Below are 20,886 nucleotides of genomic sequence, written 5' to 3'. Positions count from 1 at the left end.
CCTCCTCCTGTCCCTAATGTAACAGGCTCGAGGGGCTGAACGGCCTCCTCCTGTCCCTAATGTAACAGGCTCGAGGGGCTGAACGGCCTCCTCCTGTCCCTAATGTAACAGGCTCGAGGGGCTGAACGGCCTCCTCCTGTCCCTAATGTAACAGGCTCGAGGGGCTGAACGGCCTCCTCCTGTCCCTAATGTAACAGGCTCGAGGGGCTGAACGGCCTCCTCCTGTCCCTAATGTAACAGGCTCGAGGGGCTGAACGGCCTCCTCCTGTTCCTAATGTAACAGGCTCGAGGGGCTGAACGGCCTCCTCCTGTCCCTAATGTAACAGGCTCGAGGGGCTGAACGGCCTCCTCCTGTCCCTAATGTAACAGGCTCGAGGGGCTGAACGGCCTCCTCCTGTCCCTAATGTAACAGCCTCGAGGGGCTGAACGGCCTCCTCCTGTCCCTAATGTAACAGGCTCGAGGGGCTGAATGGCCTCCTCCTGTTCCTAATGTAACAGGCTCGAGGGGCTGAACGGACTCCTCCTGTCCCTAATGTAACAGGCTCGAGGGGCTGAACGGACTCCTCCTGTCCCTAATGTAACAGACTCGAGGGGCTGAACAGCCTCCTCCTGTCCCTAATGTAACAGGTTCGAGGGGCTGAACGGCCTCCTCCTGTCCCTAATGTAACAGGCTCGAGGGGCTGAACGGCCTCCTGTTGCTATGTTCCTATACCCTAGCAAGAGGTAGCATTTTCAGGAGAGGAGAGAAAATGAGGGTTCTGGACAGAGTCGGTCGAGAGAAAGTGTTCCCATTGGCGGAAGGGTGGAGAACCAGAGGTCACACATTTATCGAGATCGGCAGAAAGGCGACACGAGAAAAAAGCGTTTTTCCGCAGAGAGTGGTGAGGATCTGGCATGTGCTGCCTGAGAGGGTGGTGGAGGCAGACTCAGTCGTGGCTTTCAAAAGGGAGCTGAATAAGTACCTGAAGGAAAATAATGTGCAAGGTTTAGGGGAAAGGACGGGGAGTGGAATGGCTGAGGAGCTCCTGCAGAGAGCTATCATGGGCTCGACCGAAATATAGCTCAATCTGTGCAGTAACCGTTCTCTGATTCTATGAAAATCCGAGAGCGGAATAAAAGCTAAAAGAGGAGGAAATCTGGACGTGTTTTAAGTATATCTCCGCTGTGGATTATTGGGTAACACTGAGTTAGAAGGTTGTGGGTTAAAGTCCCACTCCTGGGACTTGAGTACCAAACAAATCTCGGCTGATACACCAGTGCTGTGCTGAGGGAGCGACGCACTGTCGGAGGGGCGGTACTGAGGGAGTGCCGCATTGTCGGAGGGGCGGTACTGAGGGAGCCCCGCACTGTCGGAGGGGCAGTACTGAGGGAGCGCCGCACTGTCGGAGGGGCAGTACTGAGGGAGCGACGCACTGTCGGAGGGGCGGTACTGAGGGAGTGCCGCATTGTCGGAGGGGCGGTACTGAGGGAGCACCGCACTGTCGGAGGGGCGGTACTGAGGGAGCGCCGCACTGTCGGAGGGGTGGTACTGAGGGAGCGCCGCACTGTCGGAGGGGCAGTACTGAGGGAGCGCCGCACTGTCGGAGGGGTGGTACTGAGGGAGCGCCGCACTGTCGGAGGGGCAGTACTGAGGGAGCCCCGCACTGTCGGAGGGGCGGTACTGAGGGAGCGCCGCACTGTCGGAGGGACGGTACTGAGGGAGCACCGCACTGTCGGAGGGGCGGTACTGAGGGAGCGACGCACTGTCGGAGGGGCGGTACTGAGGGAGCCCCGCACTGTCGGAGGGGCAGTACTGAGGGAGCGGCGCACTGTCGGAGGGGCAGTACTGAGGGAGTGCCGCACTGTCGGAGGGGCAGTACTGAGGGAGCCCCGCACTGTCGGAGGGGCGGTACTGAGGGAGCGACGCACTGTCGGAGGGGCAGTACTGAGGGAGTGCCGCACTGTCGGAGGGGCAGTACTGAGGGAGTGCCACACTGTCGGAGGGGCAGTACCGAGGGAGTGCCGTACTGTTGGAGGGGCAGTACTGAGGAAACTGCACTGTCGGAGGGGCAGTACTGAGGGAGTGTCGGAGGGGCGGTACTGAGGGAGCGCCGCACTGTTGGAGGGGTGGTACTGAGGGAACGCCGCACTGTCGGAGGGGCAGTACTGAGGGAGTGCCGCACTGTCGGAGGGGCAGTACTGAGGGAGTGCCGCACTGTCGGAGGGGCAGTACTGAGGGAGTGCCACACTGTCGGAGGGGCAGTACCGAGGGAGTGCCGTACTGTTGGAGGGGCAGTACTGAGGAAACTGCACTGTCGGAGGAGCAGTACTGAGGGAGTGTCGGAGGGGCGGTACTGAGGGAGCGCCGCACTGTTGGAGGTGTGGTACTGAGGGAACGCCGCACTGTCGGAGGGGCGGTACTGAGGGAGCCCCGCACTGTCAGAGGGGCGGTACTGAGGGAGCGCCGCACTGTCGGAGGGGCGGTACTGAGGGAACGCCGCACTGTCGGAGGGGCGGTACTGAGGGAGCGCCGCACTGTCGGAGGGGCGGTACTGAGGGAGCGCCGCACTGTCGGAGGGGCAGTACTGAGGGAGCCCCGCACTGTCGGAGGGGCGCTACTAAGGGAGTGCTGCACTGTTGGAGATGCCGTCGTTTGCATCAGACGTTAAACCGAGGCCCCGCCTGCTCTCTCAAGTGGACGTAAACGATTCCATGGCACTGTTTGGAAGAAGAGTAGGGGGCCTGGGGCCAATTTATCCCTCAATCAATATAACAAAGAAACCGACGATCTGGGTCATTATTGCAATGTTGTGTGGGAGCTTGCTGTGCGCAAATTGGCGTTTCCCACAGTGACTACATTTCCACAAGTACTTCATTGGCTGCGAAGCGCTTTGAGACGTCCAGTGGTCGTGAAAGGCGCTATATAAATCCAAGTCTTTATATCTATCGGGTGTTCTATAAATATTAGCTTCTCGTGTTTCTGGGGAGGCTTGCAATTTTAAACAAGGCTCTGTGGGAACCAGTTAAATCAGATATGTGTGTGATGAAAAGGCGTTCCACTCCCCCCTCCATCTCCCTTTTCCAATGACGGAGACTAATACTCTTTGAATGCATTCGGGAATGAGCTGGTTGTGTTTAAATTTAGCCGTAAGTTAATTTGCAGAACACTGGGCGAAGGGACAGTGCAGCAGCAAACGGCTCCCCTTTCAGTCAGTGCCCAGGAGTATTCCATGAACTGGAATTCACACTGAAGTATGTGGGAAAAGTCAGCCGGGGAGATAAATGAGATCGAGGAAAAAAGATAACTTAATTCTCTTCTCTCCAATCCGTGCACTGACCCAGATCTCTCTGTCTCCCAGATCTCTGCCTCGCGTCCAGAACATAAACAGGAGCAGAGAGTCGGCCATTCGGCCCCTCGAGCCCGCTCCGCCATTCAATCAGATCGCAGCTGATCCGATCTTGGGCTCAGCTCCACTTACCCGCCCGGCCCCTTCACTCCCTTATCGCTCAAAAATCTGTCTATCTCCCCCTTAAATATATTCAGTGACCCAGCCCCCCACAGCTCTCTGGGGCAGAGAATTCCACAGATTCACCAGAAGAAGTTCTTCCTCATCTCCGTCCTAAATGGGCGGCCCCTTATTCTGAGACTATGTGCCCCCTAGTTCTAGATTCCCCCACGAGGGGGAAACATCCTCTCTGCATCCACCCTGTCCAGCCCCCTCAGAATCTGATACGTTGCAATAAGATCACCTCTCATTCTTCTAAACTCCAATGTGTACAGGGCCCAACCTCCTCAACCTTTCCTCATAAGGCAACCCCCTCATCTCAGGAATCAACCGAGTGAACCTTCTCTGAACCACCTCCAGCCCCTACTCCCCTCCCTATCTCTGTAACCTCCTCCAGCCCCGACACCCCTCCCTATCTCTGTAACCTCCTCCAGCCCCGACACCCCTCCCTAGCTCTGTAACCCCCTCCAGCCCCTCCACCCCTCCCTATCTCTGTAACCCCCTCCAGCCCCTACACCCCTCCCTATCTCTGTAACCTCCTCCAGCCCCTCCACCCCCCCTATCTCTGTAACCTCCTCCAGCCCCTACGCCCTCCCTATCTCTGTAACCTCCTCCAGCCCCGACACCCCTCCCTATCTCTGTAACCCCCTCCAGCCCCTACACCCCTCCCTATCTCTGTAACCCCCTCCAGCCCCTACACCCCTCCCTATCTCTGTAACCCCCTCCAGCCCCTACACCCCTCCCTATCTCTGTAACCCCCTCCAGCCCCTATACCCCTCCCTATCGCTGTAACCCCCTCCAGCCCCTACACCCCTCCCTATCTCTGTAACCCCCTCCAGCCCCTACACCCCTCCCTATCTCTGTAACCCCCTCCAGCCCCTACACCCCTCCCTATCACTGTAACCCCCTCCAGCCCCTACACCCCTCCCTATCTCTGTAACCCCCTCCAGCCCCTACACCCCTCCCTATCTCTGTAACCCCCTCCAGCCCCTACACCCCTCCCTATCTCTGTAACCCCCTCCAGCCCCTACACCCCTCCCTATCTCTGTAACCCCCTCCAGCCCCTACACCCCTCCCTATCTCTGTAACCTCCAGTCCCTACACCCCTCCCTATCTCTGTAACCTCCTCCAGCCCCAACATCCCTCACTATCTCTGTAACCTCCTCCAGCCCCAACATCCCTCACTATCTCTGTAACCCCCCGAGATGTCTGCGCTCCTCTAATTCTGCCCTCCTGACCATCCCTGATTCTAATCGCTCCACCATCGGTGGCCGTGCCTTCTGTTGCCTGGGCCCCAAGCTCTGGAACTCCCTCCCTAAACCTCTCCTCCTTCAAGACGCACTTTCCTCTTTGACCCAGCTTTTGGTCGGTCACCTGCCCTAATTCCTCCTTATGCGGCTCGGAGTCACATGTTTTGTCTTGTAACACCCCTGCGAGGCGCCATGGGGCGTTTCGCTGCGTGAGAGGTGCTATCTAACTCGAGGTTGCAAGCTTCCTGCTCTGTCGAGCTCGGGACCGTGCGGCAAATTTTACTCACCAAGCCAGCAGGTAGACTTTCTGATTCTGTCACACTCGCTTCCAGCTGAATCCAAAATAGAATTGAGCAAATATTGCTCCAGTGCGAGAAGATTAATTAACTTTGCTGGGTGGTGTCCCCTCGTTAATGGGTTTCTGGAGCGGTAAGGCCCAGAATCTGTCTGCTACACGCACATGTCGAGGATGTAATCTTCACAACACTTGTTGACTGGCTGCGTAGACTCTGGTGTTTTTACTTGGACGACAATGAGGGCCCCATATATCGCCTTTGTCCATCCCCGTGCAGGGACACGCACGACCTCTTGAGCATTGTGTCAATACCGGCAGTCTTTGGCCTGTCTTGCCGACCTTTTTCTGTCCGCTCACAGGCAAGGCCAGCATTTATTTCCCATCCCCAATCGCCCCTTGAAAGAAAGACTCCCATTTATATAGCACCTTTCACGACCGCTGCACGACTCAAAGGGCTTTACAGCCAATGAAGTACTTTAGGGGCGCAGTCACTGTGGGGAAACGCGGCAGACCAATTTGTGCACAAGCAAGCTCCCACAAACAGCAATGTGATAATGGAAGACGGCACCTCCGACAGTGCGGGGCTCCCTCAGTACTGCCCCTCCGACAGTGCGGCGCTCCCTCAGTACTGCCCCTCCGACAGTGCGGGGCTCCCTCAGTACTGCCCCTCCGACAGTGCGGGGCTCCCTCAGTACTGCCCCTCCGACAGTGCGGGGCTCCCTCAGTACTGCACTGGACGTGTCAGCCTAGATCTTTGTGCTCAAGTTCCTGGAGTGGGACTCGAAGCCACAACCTTCTGACTCGGAGGCGAGTGTACTGTTGATTGGGAGATGAATCTTGGCCAAAACACCGGGGATAACTCCCCTGCTATTCTTCGGAATACTGCCATGGGATCTTTTATGCCCACTTGAGAGGGCAGACGGGGCCTCAGTTTAACGTCGCATCTGAAAGACTGCCCCTCCGACAGTGCGGGGCTCCCTCAGTAGCGCCCCTCCGACAGTGCGGCGCTCCCTCAGTACCGCCCCTCCGACAGTGCGGGGCTCCCTCGGTACCGCCCCTCCGACAATGCGGGGCTCCCTCAGTACCGCCCTTCCGACAGTGCGGCGCTCCCTCAGTACCGCCCCTCCGACAGTGCGGCACTCCCTCAGTACCGCCCCTCCGACAGTGCGGCGCTCCCTCAGTACAGCCCCTCCGACAGTGCGGCACTCCCTCAGTACTGCCCCTCCGACAGTGCGGGGCTCCCTCAGTACTGCCCCTCCGACAGTGCGGGGCTCCCTCAGTACAGCCCCTCCGACAGTGCGGCGCTCCCTCAGTACAGCCCCTCCGACAGTGCGGCACTCCCTCAGTACTGCCCCTCCGACAGTGCGGGGCTCCCTCAGTACTGCCCCTCCGACAGTGCGGGGCTCCCTCAGTACAGCCCCTCCGACAGTGCGGCACTCCCTCAGTACTGCCCCTCCGACAGTGCGGGGCTCCCTCAGTACTGCCCCTCCGACAGTGCGGCGCTCCCTCAGTACCGCCCCTCCGACAGTGCGGCACTCCCTCGGTACCGCCCCTCCGACAGTGCGGGGCTCCCTCAGTACCACCCCTCCGACAGTGCGGCGCTCCCTCAGTACCGCCCCTCCGACAGTGCAGGGCTCCCTCAGTACCGCCCCTCCGACAGTGCGGCACTCCCTCAGTACCGCCCCTCCGACAGTGCGGCACTCCCTCAGTACCTCCCCTCCGACAGTGCGGCACTCCCTCAGTACCTCCCCTCCGACAGTGCGGCACTCCCTCAGTACCGCCCCTCCGACAGTGCGGGGCTCCCTCAGTACCACCCCTTCGACAGTGCGGCACTCCCTCAGTACCGCCCCTCCGACAGTGCGGGGCTCCCTCAGTACCGCCCCTCCGACAGTGCGGGGCTCCCTCAGTACCGCCCCTCCGACAGTGCGGCACTCTCTCAATACCGCCCCTCCGACAGTGCGGCACTCCCTCAGTACCTCCCCTCCGACAGTGCGGCACTCCCTCAGTACCGCCCCTCCGACAGTGCGGCACTCCCTCAGTACCGCCCCTCCAACAGTGCGGCGCTCCCTCAGTACCTCCCCTCCGACAGTGGGGCACTCCCTCAGTACTGCCCCTCCGACAGTGCGGCACTCCCTCAGTACTGCCCCTCCGACAGTGCGGCACTCCCTCAGTACCTCCCCTCCGACAGTGCGGCACTCCCTCAGTACCGCCCCTCCGACAGTGCGGCACTCCCTCAGTACTGCCCCTCCGACAGTGCGGCGCTCCCTCAGTACTGCTCCTCCGACAGTGCGGGGCTCCCTCAGTACCGCCCCTCCGACAGAGCAGCACTCCCTCGGTACCGCCCCTCCGACAGTGCGGCACTCCATCAGTACCGCCCCTCCGACAGTGCGGGGTTCCCTCAGTACTGCCCCTCCGACAGTGCGGGGCTCCCTCAGTACCGCCCCTCCGACAGTGCGGGGCTCCCTCAGTACCGCCCCTCCGACAGTGCGGCACTCCCTCAGTACTGCCCCTCCGACACTCCCTCAGTACTGCCCCTCCGACAGTGCGGCACTCCCTCAGTACTGCCCCTCCGACAGTGCGGCACTCCCTCAGTACTGCCCCTCCGACAGTGCGGTGCTCCCTCAGTATTGCCCCTCCGACAGTGCGGCACTCCCTCAGTACCGCCCCTCCGACAGTGTGGCACTCCCTCAGTACTGCCCCTCCGACACTCCCTCAGTACTGCCCCTCCGACAGTGCGGCACTCCCTCAGTACTGCCCCTCTGACAGCGCGGCGCTCCCTCAGTACCGCCCCTCCGACAGTGCGGCGTTCCCTCAGTACCGCCCCTCCGACAGTGCGGCGCTCCCTCAGTACCGCCCCTCCGACAGTGCGGTGCTCCCTCAGTACTGCCCCTCCGACAGTGCGGCGCTCCCTCAGTACTGCCCCTCCGACAGCGCGGGGCTCCCTCAGTACTGCCCCTCCGACAGTGCGGCGCTCCCTCAGTACTGCCCCTCCGACAGCGCGGGGCTCAAACTGTTGCTTCTCGAAAGCATGCGCCGTCCGCATTCCATTTAATATGAATCGCCGCGAACGTTATTCAAGACGGAACATCAGCACGGGACGTCCGTCCTGAAAGCCGCTGTCACGGCACGGTGACCTATCCCGGGAATCTCCTGCGAGGCTGCTGACGGAAACTTTTGGCTGCAGTAAATGGGAGGCTTGTGCCGAATGTCATGCCGTTGTGGTGCGGACAAAGAGAAGCCTCTTGCGGGCTGTGGCTGTGATTAATGCCATTGTGTGAGCCCGGCGCTGGGCATTGTCTCCCACAGCCGTCCTAATCTCATTACAGTGAAGCCAAGAGGAGATTATCATATCAAATCAACTCGAGATGGGCTTCGATTCCCAGCGAGGTATCTGTGAAAAGCACCCAAGGAGGAAGGAAGCGACAACGGCAGAACAGAGCAGCGCAGTACTCTGGACGATGTTCAGGAACCGGCACTGTCGGAGGGGCGGTACTGAGGGAGTGCCGCACTGTCGGAGGGGCAGTACTGAGGGAGCCCCGCACTGTCGGAGGGGCAGTACTGAGGGAGCCCCGCACTGTCGGAGGGGCGGTACTGAGGGAGCGCCGCACTGTCGGAGGGGCAGTACTGAGGGAGTGCCGCACTGTCGGAGGGGCAGTACTGAGGGAGCCCCGCACTGTCGGAGGGGCAGTACTGAGGGAGCACCGCACTGTCGGAGGGGCAGTACTGAGGGAGCGCCGCACTGTCGGAGGGGCAGTACTGAGGGAGCGCCGCACTGTCGGAGGGGCAGTACTGAGGGAGTGCCGCACTGTCGGAGGGGCGGTACTGAGGGAGTGCCGCACTGTCGGAGGGGCAGTACTGAGGGAGTGCCGCACTGTCGGAGGGGCAGTACTGAGGGAGTGCCGCACTGTCGGAGGGGCAGTACTGAGGGAGTGCCGCACTGTCGGAGGGGCGGTACTGAGGGAGTGCCGCACTGTCGGAGGGGCAGTACTGAGGGAGTGCCGTACTGTCGGAGGGGCAGTACTGAGGGAGCCCCGCACTGTCGGAGGGGCAGTACTGAGGGAGTGCCGTACTGTCGGAGGGGCAGTACTGAGGGAGCCCCGCACTGTCGGAGGGGCAGTACTGAGGGAGTGCCGTACTGTCGGAGGGGCAGTACTGAGGGAGCCCCGCACTGTCGGAGGGGCAGTACTGAGGGAGTGCCGCACTGTCGGAGGGGCAGTACTGAGGGAGCCCCGCACTGTCGGAGGGGCAGTACTGAGGGAGTGCCGTACTGTCGGAGGGGCAGTACTGAGGGAGCCCCGCACTGTCGGAGGGGCAGTACTGAGGGAACCCCGCACTGTCGGAGGGGCAGTACTGAGGGAGTGCCGCACTGTCGGAGGGGCAGTACTGAGGGAGTGCCGCACTGTCGGAGGGGCAGTACTGAGGGAGCGCCGCACTGTCGGAGGGGCGGCACTGAGGGAGCGCCGCACTGTCGGAGGGGCGGTACTGAGGGAGCCCCGCACTGTCGGAGGGGCAGTACTGAGGGAGTGCCGCACTGTCGGAGGGGCAGTACTGAGGGAGCGCCGCACTGTCGGAGGGGCGGTACTGAGGGAGTGCCGCACTGTCGGAGGGGCTGTATTTCGGATGAGACATTAAACCGAGGCCCCGTCTGCCCTCTCGGGTGGATGTAACAGATCCCGGGGCCACTATTGGAAGAAGAGCAGGGGGAGTTCTCCCCGGGGTCCTGGGGCCAATATTCATCCCTCGACCAACATCACTAAAACAGACGATCCGGGTCATTATCACATCGCTGTGTGTGGGATCTTGCTGTGCGCAAGTTGGCTGCCGTGTTTCAACATTACGACAATGACAACGGTACTTCATTGGCTGTAAAGTGCTTTGAGAAGTCCGGTGGTGGTGAAAGGCGCTATATAAATGCAGGTCTTTCTCCCTCTCTCTCCCACAGAAGCGAGACTCGCGAGGCCACAGCGGACGACAAATTGAAGTAATAATAAAACGCGCTTTGATGTTTTCTCGTTACAAAGTGCCTCTCTGTTCCCTCTGACCTCGCTCAAAGCCGCTTTGAGGAATCCGTTCTGCGACAGATTCTATCTGTCTCCCTTCCCCCCCCCCCCCCCCCCCCACTCCGCCGTCCTGCTCTCTCATCCCTTCCCCAAGGTCACGGGACTCTCGCTCTCGAAAGTCACATCGGATAACAATCGGCTAACTGACGGCAATGGCCAGACCCCCCAACCAAGACAATCGAGGCACTGTCCTGTGTCAGTCAGCAAGGGTCAAGTTATTGATTGGTCCGAACTGTCAGAGCTGATGAAATATTCATGCCGTCCCTCCTGTTCTCTGTTGAATCGCTTGACCAAGCGGCCCGACATCCCCACCCCTCTCGCCCCAATCGTACATGCAGCTTAACCCACCACCAAAAGAGAAACACTCCCATTGTTTCTACACCTATTCACGACCAGCGAACGTCCGCGAGCGCTTCACAGACAATTAAATACCTTTGGAGTGCGCTCACTGTTGTAATGTGGGGAACACCAGTTTGCGCACAGCAAGCTCCCACACACAGCGATGTGATAATGACCCGGATCGTCTGTTTTAGTGATGTTGGTCGAGGGATAAATATTGGCCCCAGGACCCCGGGGGAGAACTCCCCCTGCTCTTCTTCCAATAGTGGCCCCGGGATCTTTTACATCCACCCGAGAGGGCAGACGGGGCCTCGGTTTAACGTCTCATCCGAAATACAGCCCCTCCGACAGTGCGGCACTCCCTCAGCACTGCCCCTCCGACAGTGCGGCGCTCCCTCAGTACCTCCCCTCCGACAGTGCGGCGCTCCCTCAGTACCGCCCCTCCGACAGTGCGGCGCTCCCTCAGTACCTCCCCTCCGACAGTGCGGCGCTCCCTCAGTACCGCCCCTCCGACAGTGCGGCGCTCCCTCAGTACCGCCCCTCCGACAGTGCGGCGCTCCCTCAGTACCGTCCCTCTGACAGTGCGGCACTCCCTCAGTACTGTCCCTCTGACAGTGCGGCACTCCCTCAGTACCGCCCCCTCCGACAGTGCAGCGCTCCCTCAGTACCGTCCCTCCGACAGTGCGGTGCTCCCTCAGTACTGCCCCTCCGACAGTGCGGCACTCCCTCAGTACCGCCCCTCCGACAGTGCGGCGCTCCCTCAGTACTGCCCCTCCGACAGTGCGGCGCTCCCTCAGTACTGCCCCTCCGACAGTGCGGCGCTCCCTCAGTACCGCCCCTCCGACAGTGCGGCGCTCCCTCAGTACCACCCCTCCGACAGTGCGGCGCTCCCTCAGTACCGCCCCTCTGACAGTGCGGTGCTCCCTCAGTACTGCCCCTCCGACAGTGCGGCGCTCCCTCAGTACCGCCCCTCCGACAGTGCGGCGCTCCCTCAGTACCGCCCCTCCGACAGTGCGGCGCTCCCTCAGTACCGCCCCTCCGACAGTGCGGTGCTCCCTCAGTACCGCCCCTCCGACAGTGCGGCGCTATCTCAGTACCGCCCCTCCGACAGTGCGGCGCTCCCTCAGTACCGCCCCTCCGACAGTGCGGCGCTATCTCAGTACCGCCCCTCCCACAGTGCGGCGCTCCCTCAGTACCACCCCTCCGACAGTGCGGCGCTCCCTCAGTACCGCCCCTCTGACAGTGCGGTGCTCCCTCAGTACTGCCCCTCCGACAGTGCGGCGCTCCCTCAGTACCGCCCCTCCGACAGTGCGGCGCTCCCTCAGTACCGCCCCTCCGACAGTGCGGCGCTCCCTCAGTACCGCCCCTCCGACAGTGCGGTGCTCCCTCAGTACCGCCCCTCCGACAGTGCGGCGCTATCTCAGTACCGCCCCTCCGACAGTGCGGCGCTCCCTCAGTACCGCCCCTCCGACAGTGCGGCGCTATCTCAGTACCGCCCCTCCCACAGTGCGGCACTCCCTCAGTACCGCCCCTCCCACAGTGCGGCGCTCCCTCAGTACTGCCCCTCCGACAGTGCGGGGCTCCCTCTGTACCACAATGGTCAGCCTAGATTTACGTGCTCAAGTCTCTGGAGTGGGACTTGAACCCACAACCTTCTGACTCTGAGGCAATGGGGGCTGCCCACTGAGCCACGACTGGCACTAAGGCAATGGCCCACATTTTGGAGAAAATTGCGAATAAATCAGAGTACAAAACAGGTACTGTTGTAACTCAAATCGAGAACGATGAATGGAGAACTAGCCGGTCATTACGGCTGTTCTGTTATGGAACTTCACAGAACAAAGGCGACATGTACAGGAGAAATAAAAAAAAAAGACCTTTATGTAACCTTCTCCTACGCAGGACATGGTGTGGCAATGGTAGCATTGTGAATTTGCTAATTACTGAACGTGCAGTCACAGACATCTTCCAGTGGAATGACCGAACTGCATCTGTACAGTGCCTTCCACCACCACGGAACGTCCCGTAGGAAATCAGAGCAGGAGTCGGCCATTCGGCCCCTCGAGTCCTGCTCCGCCATTTAATAAGATCGCGGCTGATCATCGGCCTCAGCTCCCCTTGACCCCCTCCCCTCCCGATCCCTGCGGGGGCTCGACAGGGTACTGCAGAGAGGATGTTTCCCCCTCGTGGGGTAATCTACAACAAGGGGGGGGGCATAGTTTCAGAATAAAGGGGTCGCCCGTTTAAGACGGAGCTGAGGAGGAATTTCTTCTGGTGAATCTGTGAAATTCTCTGCCCCAGAGAGCTGTGGGGGCTGGGTCATTGACTATATTTCAATCAATCAATCATAGGTAATCCCTCGGAATCGAGGAAGACTTGCTTCCACTCTAACAATGAGTCCTCAGGTGGCTGAACAGTCCAATACGGGAGCCACAGTCCCTGTCACAGGTGGGACAGACAGTGGTTGAGGGAAGGGGAGGGTGGGACTGGTTTGCCGCACGCTCCTTCCGCTGCCTGCGCTTGGTTTCTGCACGCTCTCGGCGACGAGACTCGAGGTGCTCAGCGCCCCTCCCGGATGCACTCCCTCCACTTAGGGCGGGACTGGTCTTTGGGCCCAGGGACTCCCAGGTGTCGGTGGGGATGTTGCACTTTATCAGGGAGGCTTTGAGGGTGGTCCCTTGTAACGTTTCCTCTGCCCACCTTTGGCTCGCTTGCCGTGAAGGAGTTCCGAGTAGAGTCGCCATCCTCCGCCTGCTCCGCGACGACATGCAGGCCGTGATCCTTACCAACGGATCCATTACAGACCCAATCCACGTCCGGACTGGGGTCAAACAGGGCTGCGTCATCGCCCCAACCCTCTTCTCAAACTTCATCGCTGCCATGTTACACCTCACACTCAACAAGCTCCCCGCTGGAGTGGAACTAAACTATCGAACCAGTGGGGACCTGTTCAACCTTCGTGGTCTCCAGGCCAGATCGAGGACCATCCCAACCTTCTTGCTATTGAGGGAGTGCAGCGAAGGTTCACCAGACTGATTCCCGGGATGGCAGGACTGACATATGAGGAGAGACTGGATCGACTAGGCTTATATTCACTGGAATTTAGAAGAATGAGAGGGGATCTCATAGAAACATATAAAATTCTGACGGGACGGGACAGGTTAGATGCAGGAAGAATGTTCCCGATGTTGGGGAAGTCCAGAACCAGGGGTCACAGTCTAAGGATAAGGGGTAAGCCATTTAGGACCGAGATGAGGAGAAACTTCTTCACCCAGAGAGTTGTGAACCTGTGGAATTCTCTACCACAGAGAGTTGTTGAGGCCAGTTCGTTAGATATATTCAAAAGGGAGTTAGATGTGGCCCTTACGGCTAAAGGGATCAAGGGGTATGGAGAGAAAGCAGGAATGGGGTACTGAGGGAATGATCAGCATGATCTTATTGAATGGCAGTGCAGGCTCGAAGGGCCGAATGGCCTACTCCTGCGCCTATTTTCCATGTTTCTATGTAACCTCTGTCATTGAGCCACAATACGCGGACGACGCCTGCGTCTGCGCACATTCAGAGGCTGAACTCCAAGTCAACGTATTGACTGAATATATTTAAGGCGGAGATAGACAGGTTTTTGAGCGATAAGGGAGTGAAGGGGCGGGCGGGGAAGTGGAGCTGAGCCCAAGATCAGATCAGCCGCGATCTGATTGAATGGCGGAGCGGGCTCGAGGGGCCGAATGGCCGACTCCTGCTCCCATTTCGTATAAATACAAGCTGTTGGGATGAGATGGTCCAAACAGGAGTGTGGATTGTTCCATTTCTCTGCGATGGGATTGGATCGAGGCTTGTCGTCACACTGTCAGCTGACGTGTAGTTAGCGTGAAAGTGATGGATCGCCTGTCAATAAAAGTGTTAGTCGGACAACCTGGGTCAGGAAACCGTTGTGGTTTATTACCAGGAAACGTCTGGTGTACAGGCGAGGGAACGCTTGCTCTCTCCAGTCAGCCCCAGGCGATCCAGCGCCACGCAGTCGATTTCTCCGAATACTTTAATCCATCTTCCATGAAATTGTGTTGGCGAATTCACAGTAAACGCTGTGTTTGTCGTCCAGTGACTGCCGATTTCAATCGGGTCCTCTGTCTGTCCGTCAATCAATGTGATGGTCAAGGTATCTGAAAAATGTCCCGGCTTTGAATGCCGGCTGTGTGTGCTCAGTTTACGAAAAGAAAGTTGTGCATTTTCGTAGCGCCTTTCACAATTGCAGGACGTCCTATCTGAACAGAAGAAATAGGAGCAGGAGTCGGCCATTCGGCCCCTCGAGCCCGCTCCGCCATCCAATCAGATCGCGGCTGATCTTCCACCTCAACTGCACCTCCCCGCCCGATCCCTCGATTTTCCCCTCGAGCCCAAAAATCTATCGATCTCAGCCTTGAATGTACTCAACGACTGAGCCTCCACAGCCCTCTGGGGCAGAGAGTTCCAAAGATTCACCTCCCTCTGAGTGAAGAAATTCCTCCTCATCTCAGTCCTAAATGTCCGAGCCCTTATCCTGAGACTGTGTGACCCCTGGTTCTAGACTCCCCAGCCCCGGGGGGGAAACACCCTCCCTGCATCTACCCCGTCAATCCCCCTCACAATCCGACACGTTTCAGTGAGATCCCCTCCCATTCTTCTAAACTCCAGGGAGTATCGGTTCAACAGACTCAATCTCTCATAGGGCAACCTTCTTCTGGAAGACATGAGGGGATTAAAATCGCAGCACAGATCCGAGGGGGTGTCATCTAACAGACAAATAATACAGGATGTTGGGATTGACAGACACTTTCAACTCGGTCACCGGTTGTGGGTTCAGGACCCAGTCCAGCACTTGTGGACATAATCCAGGCTGACACGCCCGTGCAGTACTGAGGGAGTGCCGCACTGTCGGAGGGCCAGTACTGAGGGAGTGTCGCACTGTCGGAGGGGCAGTACTGAGGGAGCGCCGCACTGTCGGAGGGGCAGTACTGAGGGAGTGCCGCACTGTCGGAGGGGCAGTACTGAGGGAGTGCCACACTGTCGGAGGGGCAGTACTGAGGGAGCGCCGTGCTGTCGAAGGAGCTGTACTGAGGGAGCGCCGCACTGTCGGAGGGGCGGTACTGAGGGAGCGCCGCACTGTTGGAGGGGCGGTACTGAGGGAGCGCCGCACTGTCGGAGGGGCGGTACTGAGGGAGTGCCGCACTGTCGGAGGGGCGGTACTGAGGGAGCGCCGCACTGTCGAAGGGGTGGTGCTGAGGGAGCCCCACACTGTCGGAGGGGCAGTACTGAGGGAGCGCCGCACTGTCGGAGGGGCGGTACTGAGGGAGCGCCGCACTGTCGGAGGGGCGGTACTGAGGGAGCGCCGCACTGTCTGAGGGGCGGTACTGAGGGAGCGCTGCACTGTTGGAGGGGCAGTACTGAGGGAGCGCCGCACTGTCGGAGGGGCAGTATTGAGGGAGTGCCGCACTGTCGGAGGGGCAGTACTGAGGGAGCGCCGCACTGTCGGAGGGGCACTGATGGATGTTAGAGATCCCCTTGCCATTATTTGAAGAACGCGGCCCAGCCCACACTGTGCGATATGTTGCGCGCACTGGGCCCGTGCAGCAGAGCTGGTCTCCAGTCGTCCTGGTTAACCCTTGCCCCTGGACCCAGACCTCGCTCTGTCAAGCCCCGTGTGGTGGCTGGTGTGCAACGGTCACCCCACGTTAAAACAATCCACCCACAGGCACCTTCCACCCTTCAGGATGTAGTTCATGTTCTTCTTTCGAAACACCTTCCTTTTGTTTTGGCATGGAAGCAAGCCATTCTCCTTTCGAGGGACCACCTATGATGATGATTTGAAGAAGAATAGGGAGTTCTTCCATTGTGTTGGGACAATATTTCTCCCTCCACCATGATCAACTGGTGGTTCATGCTGTTTGTGGAATCTTGCGGTGCGTAAAATGGCTTCTGTGTTTGCCGACGTGAAAGTAGACTTCAGAATAACTCGTTATGTGTGGAGTGCTTTGGGATGTGTGAGCAACGGAAAAGAAGCTGTATAAATAAGAACCTGTTTTCTTTGGTACTGGAAGTCTATTACGCTCGTCCAATTTTACATGCTGTCAATAATGTCGGTGTCTTTTAAGTCGTTTAACCCATGAGACGTTTGACTATCGCTGCTTGTCATCGCTGTGCTGACGATCGATGTGATACCTCAGTATCAAGGTACACAACACAGAATACTGCGGATACTGGAATCTGAAATATAAAAGGGAAAATGCTGGAAATCTCAGCGGGTCCTTTTGAATGATAAGCGAGTGAAGGGGCCGGGCGGGGAAGTGGAGCTGAGGCCAAGATCAGATCAGCCGCGATCTTATTGAATGGCGGAGCAGGCTCGAGGGGCCGAATGGCCGACTCTCTGCTCCTGTGTCCTTATGCCAGGCATCATCTGTGGAGAGAGAGAGAGAGAGAGAAAGAGAGAGAAACGGAGATAACGTTTCTGGTCGATGACCCTTTGTCAGAACTGGCAATAGTTCGAGATGTAACCGATTGTTAAGGAAGTGCAGGGGGCAGGGAAATCGGGAGGGGGCAGGGAAGGTCTCTGATGGGGGTAGACGGCAGGAGAGGTTTGAGAGACGAGAGGGGTGCTGGGCTGAATTGAGATGGTGATGAGCGAGGTTAAGAAACCAAAGATGCGTCCAGCTAGGGCGTGAATGGCGAAGTAATTACCGGCTGCCCTGGGAGACAGAAACAAAATCAAAATAAAAAAGGGAGGGTGGGAATTTTTGTAAAAAAAAAAGGGGGAGGAAAGAGGACAAAATATGGGCAGCGTTTACCCTCTGAAATTGTTGAACTCTGTTGAGTCGGGAAGGCTGTAAAGTGCCCAAACGAAAGATGAGGTGCTGTTCCTCAACGCGAAGGCAGAATATTCTCTGAATGGCGGCAGATTAGGAAAAGGGGAGGTGCAACGAGACCTGGGTGTCATGGTACATCAGTCATTGAAGGTTGGCATGCAGGTACAGCAGGCGGTGAAGAAGGCAAATGGCATGTTGGCCTTCATAGCGAGAGGATTTGAGTATAGGAGCAGGGAGGTCTTACTGCAGTTGTACAGGGCCTTGGTGAGACCACACCTGGAATATTGTGTTCAGTTTTGGTCTCCTAATCTGAGGAAGGACGTTCTTGCTATTGAGGGAGTGCAGCGAAGGTTCACCAGACTGATTCCCGGGATGGCAGGACTGACATATGAGGAGAGACTGGATCGACTAGGCTTATATTCACTGGAGTTTAGAAGGATGAGAGGGGATCTCATAGAAACATATAAAATTCTGACGGGACTGGACAGGTTAGATGCAGGAAGAATGTTCCTGATGTTGGGGAAGTCCAGAACCAGGGGTCACAGTCTAAGGATAAGGGGTAAGCCATTTCGGACCGAGATGAGGAGAAACTTCTTCACCCAGAGAATTGTGAACCTGTGGAATTCTCTACCACAGAGAGTTGTTGGGGCCAGTTCGTTAGATATATTCAAAAGGGAGTTAGATGTGGCCCTTATGGTTAAAGGGATCAAGGGGTATGGAGAGAAAGCAGGAATGGGGTACTGAGGGAATGATCAGCCAGGATCATATTGAATGGTGGTGCAGGCTCGAAGGGCCGAATGGCCTACTCCTGCACCTATTTTCTATGTTTCTATGTTTTCTTGAGCTTCGTTGGGACAGTGTAGGAGGCCGCGGGCGGAGAGGTCAGAGTGGGAGTGGAGAGGGGAATTAAAGCGACAGGCGACCGGAAGCTCGGGGTCGCGCTTACGGATGACTGGCATCTGCTGCTTGCTAACTCTTGGCCAAGTCCCACTGTCGTTTGCTTTCGTATGGTAGTTGTAATGCAGGCATCTGTGAGTATGCTCACGGGTTTGTAGAGCGGTGGTACAAGGAGACACTTGAAAGATTTTTTGGAGTGTACACCCCTCCTTTAATCAGGGGGCACTTGATTACTGATTGCAACAACAATAGTTGTCGGGCCGTGGTTATCACGTTCGTTTAGCACGCGAAAGGTTCCCTGTTCGAAACCGGGTGCAAAAGTTTTACTCAAAATAGTTGTCGGGCCGTTCAGTATGTGAGGTTGCAGCCCCTCTTCCATTATTTGAAGGGGCTCCTCAATTTCTGGTTGCGCTTCTATCCCACGCTCCTGATCTTTGGGCACCCTGTGCGGAGGGGAGCGGGCAGGTCGGAGGGCCTCCTCGTAGGACTGCTCCTGGGCCTGGCCAAGGGGCCGCCATCAGCCGGTCCGGGCAGCGGGCGGTCGAGGGGGCCGTTCAGCCCCGACTGCCCGCCTCTCTTCTGCGGTTACGTCCGAGCCAGGGTGTCCCTGGAGACGGAGCACGCGGTGTCCACCGGTACGCTCGCGGCCTTCCGCGAGCGGTGGGCGCCGGAGGGACTGGAGTGCCTCATTTCAACAAGGAACAAAATAGTAATTTAATTTGATCTGTCAAGGTTCCCTTTTAATGTTTAATGGTTAATTTGTGGGTTTTTTGTGCCCTTAAAAAAGGGGCAATTGGATTAATATTCTGCCCAAAATAGTTGTCGAGCTGTTGAGTGGGGAGTGGCTTAGTCAGTCACGTGATGTTCACAAGACTCAATAAAACCCCAGCCAGTTGGGTTCGGGGGATCCACGATGGGACAGGTGGTTGTGAGCCTGGTGGATGAACTGGTAATGTGTAGTGTGATTGTTAAACCTTTGCTAATAAACCTCCAAGTTGAGCGGTCTTGGCCCAGGGACTCCCAGGTGTCGGTGGGGATGTTGCACTTTATCAGGGAGGCTTTGAGGGTGGTCCCTGTAACGTTTCCTCTGCCCACCTTTGGCTCGTTTGCCGTGAAGGAGTTCCGAGTAGAGCGCTTGCTTTGGGAGTCTCGTGTCTGGGGGACATGCGGACAATGTGGCCCTGCCCAGCGGAGCTGGTCGAGTGTGGTCAGTGCTTCGATGCTGGGGATGTTGGCCTGAGCGAGGACGCTGATGTTGGTCTACAGGGCTGTAGTGCTACCCGCCCTCCTGTATGGCTCAGAGACACGGACCGTGTACAGTAGACACCTCAAGTCGCTGGAGAAATACCACCGACGCTGTCTCCGCAAGATCCTGCAAATCCCCCGGGAGGACAGATGCACCAACGTTAGCGTCCTCGACCAGACCAACATCCCCAGCATCGAAGCACTGACCACACTCGACCAGCTCCGCTGAGCAGGGCCACATTGTCCACATGCCCCCACCAAGCGCTCTACTCGGAACTCCTTCACGGGCAAACGGGCCAAAGGTGGGCAGAGGAAACGTTACAAGGGACCACCCTCAAAACCTCCCCTGATAAAGTGCAACATCCCCACCGACACCTGGGAGTCCCTGGGCCCAAAGACCAATCCCGCCCTAAGTGGAGGAAGTGCATCCGGGAGGGCGCTGAGCCCCTCGAGTCTCGTCGCCGAGAGCGTGCAGAAAGCAAGCGCAGGCAGCGGAAGGAGCGTGCGGCAAACCAGTCCCACCCTCCCCTTCCCTCAACCACTGTCTGTCCCACCTGTGACAGGGACTGTGGCTCCCGTATTGGGCTGTTCAGCCACCTAAGGACTCATTGTTAGAGTGGAAGCAAGTCTTCCTCGATTCCGAGGGGCTGCCTACGATGATGGTAACCTGCCGATGGATTTGCAGGATCTTGTGAAGGCAGCGCTGGTGATACTTCTCCCGCTGTACGGAGCCCCTGTGTGTACCTGCGAGAGTGTGACCGATCGGGGAACGGTGGTTGTGTAACTGGTGGTGCCTCTCCCGCTGAGCGGCCTCGCTCGCCCGACGGTAATTGCACCGTCTGCAAGCCTCGCTCAGCTGACAGTCATTCGCCAGGACAGTGGCGGGAGTCTGAGTCACTTTGATCTGGTCGCGAGCGAGGATTGTGGTGCCGGTGCGCTGATGAGTTGAGAAAACTGTAACGTAGTGTTTTTGTGCTTCATTAAAGGAATATCGAAAGCCCGGCTAAGGTTCAGACAGCTTACCGTCATTTTAAACCGTTCTGACTAATGTCCCATTATAACAATCCCACTTTCTGCTTCCGTATCTGTGGGTGCCTGCAGCGTATTCTGTCACTCCCTCTCAACTTTATCTGTGGCTGCTTGGGCTGTGTAAATTATTTTTTCTCTCTGTCTCGTGCTCTTGCTCATGCTCGCGCTCTCTCTGTCTCTCTCTCACTTGCTCGCTCTCTCTCTCTCTCTCTCTCGCTCTCTCTCTCGCTGTCTCTCTCTCTCTCGCTGTCTCTCTCTCCCTCTCTCTCTGTCTCTCTCGCTCGCTCGCTCACTGTCGCTCTCCCTCTCTCTCTCTCTCTCTCGCTCGCTCGCTCACTGTCGCTCTCGCTGTCTCTCTCTCTCTCTCTGTCTCTCTCTCTCTCTCGCTCACTGTCTCTCACTCGCTCGCTGTCTCTCTCTCTCTCTCGCTGTCTCTCTCTCTCTCTCTCG

At 58.0% G+C, this 20,886-nt stretch overlaps 1 protein-coding gene across 1 annotated transcript in view; it reads right to left on the bottom strand.

The window, feature by feature from the left end:
* The window catches only part of LOC139240473 (SLIT-ROBO Rho GTPase-activating protein 3-like), a 70,400-nt gene extending 49,964 nt beyond the window's left edge, over nucleotides 1-20,436 (bottom strand). Inside the window, exons 1-3 of the mRNA XM_070869009.1 lie at nucleotides 20,431-20,436; nucleotides 20,063-20,344; nucleotides 18,397-18,460 (exon numbers count right to left, since the gene is read on the bottom strand). Of these exons, the coding sequence (XP_070725110.1) occupies nucleotides 18,397-18,460; nucleotides 20,063-20,344; nucleotides 20,431-20,436 (352 nt within the window). The remainder of the gene's footprint in view (nucleotides 1-18,396; nucleotides 18,461-20,062; nucleotides 20,345-20,430) is intronic.
* Between the last annotated feature and the right edge of the window lie 450 nt (nucleotides 20,437-20,886).

Source organism: Pristiophorus japonicus, chromosome 32 (genome assembly GCF_044704955.1).
Source record: "Pristiophorus japonicus isolate sPriJap1 chromosome 32, sPriJap1.hap1, whole genome shotgun sequence".
NCBI lineage: Eukaryota > Metazoa > Chordata > Chondrichthyes > Pristiophoridae > Pristiophorus > Pristiophorus japonicus.
This window is presented reverse-complemented; position numbering and strand designations above follow the sequence as displayed.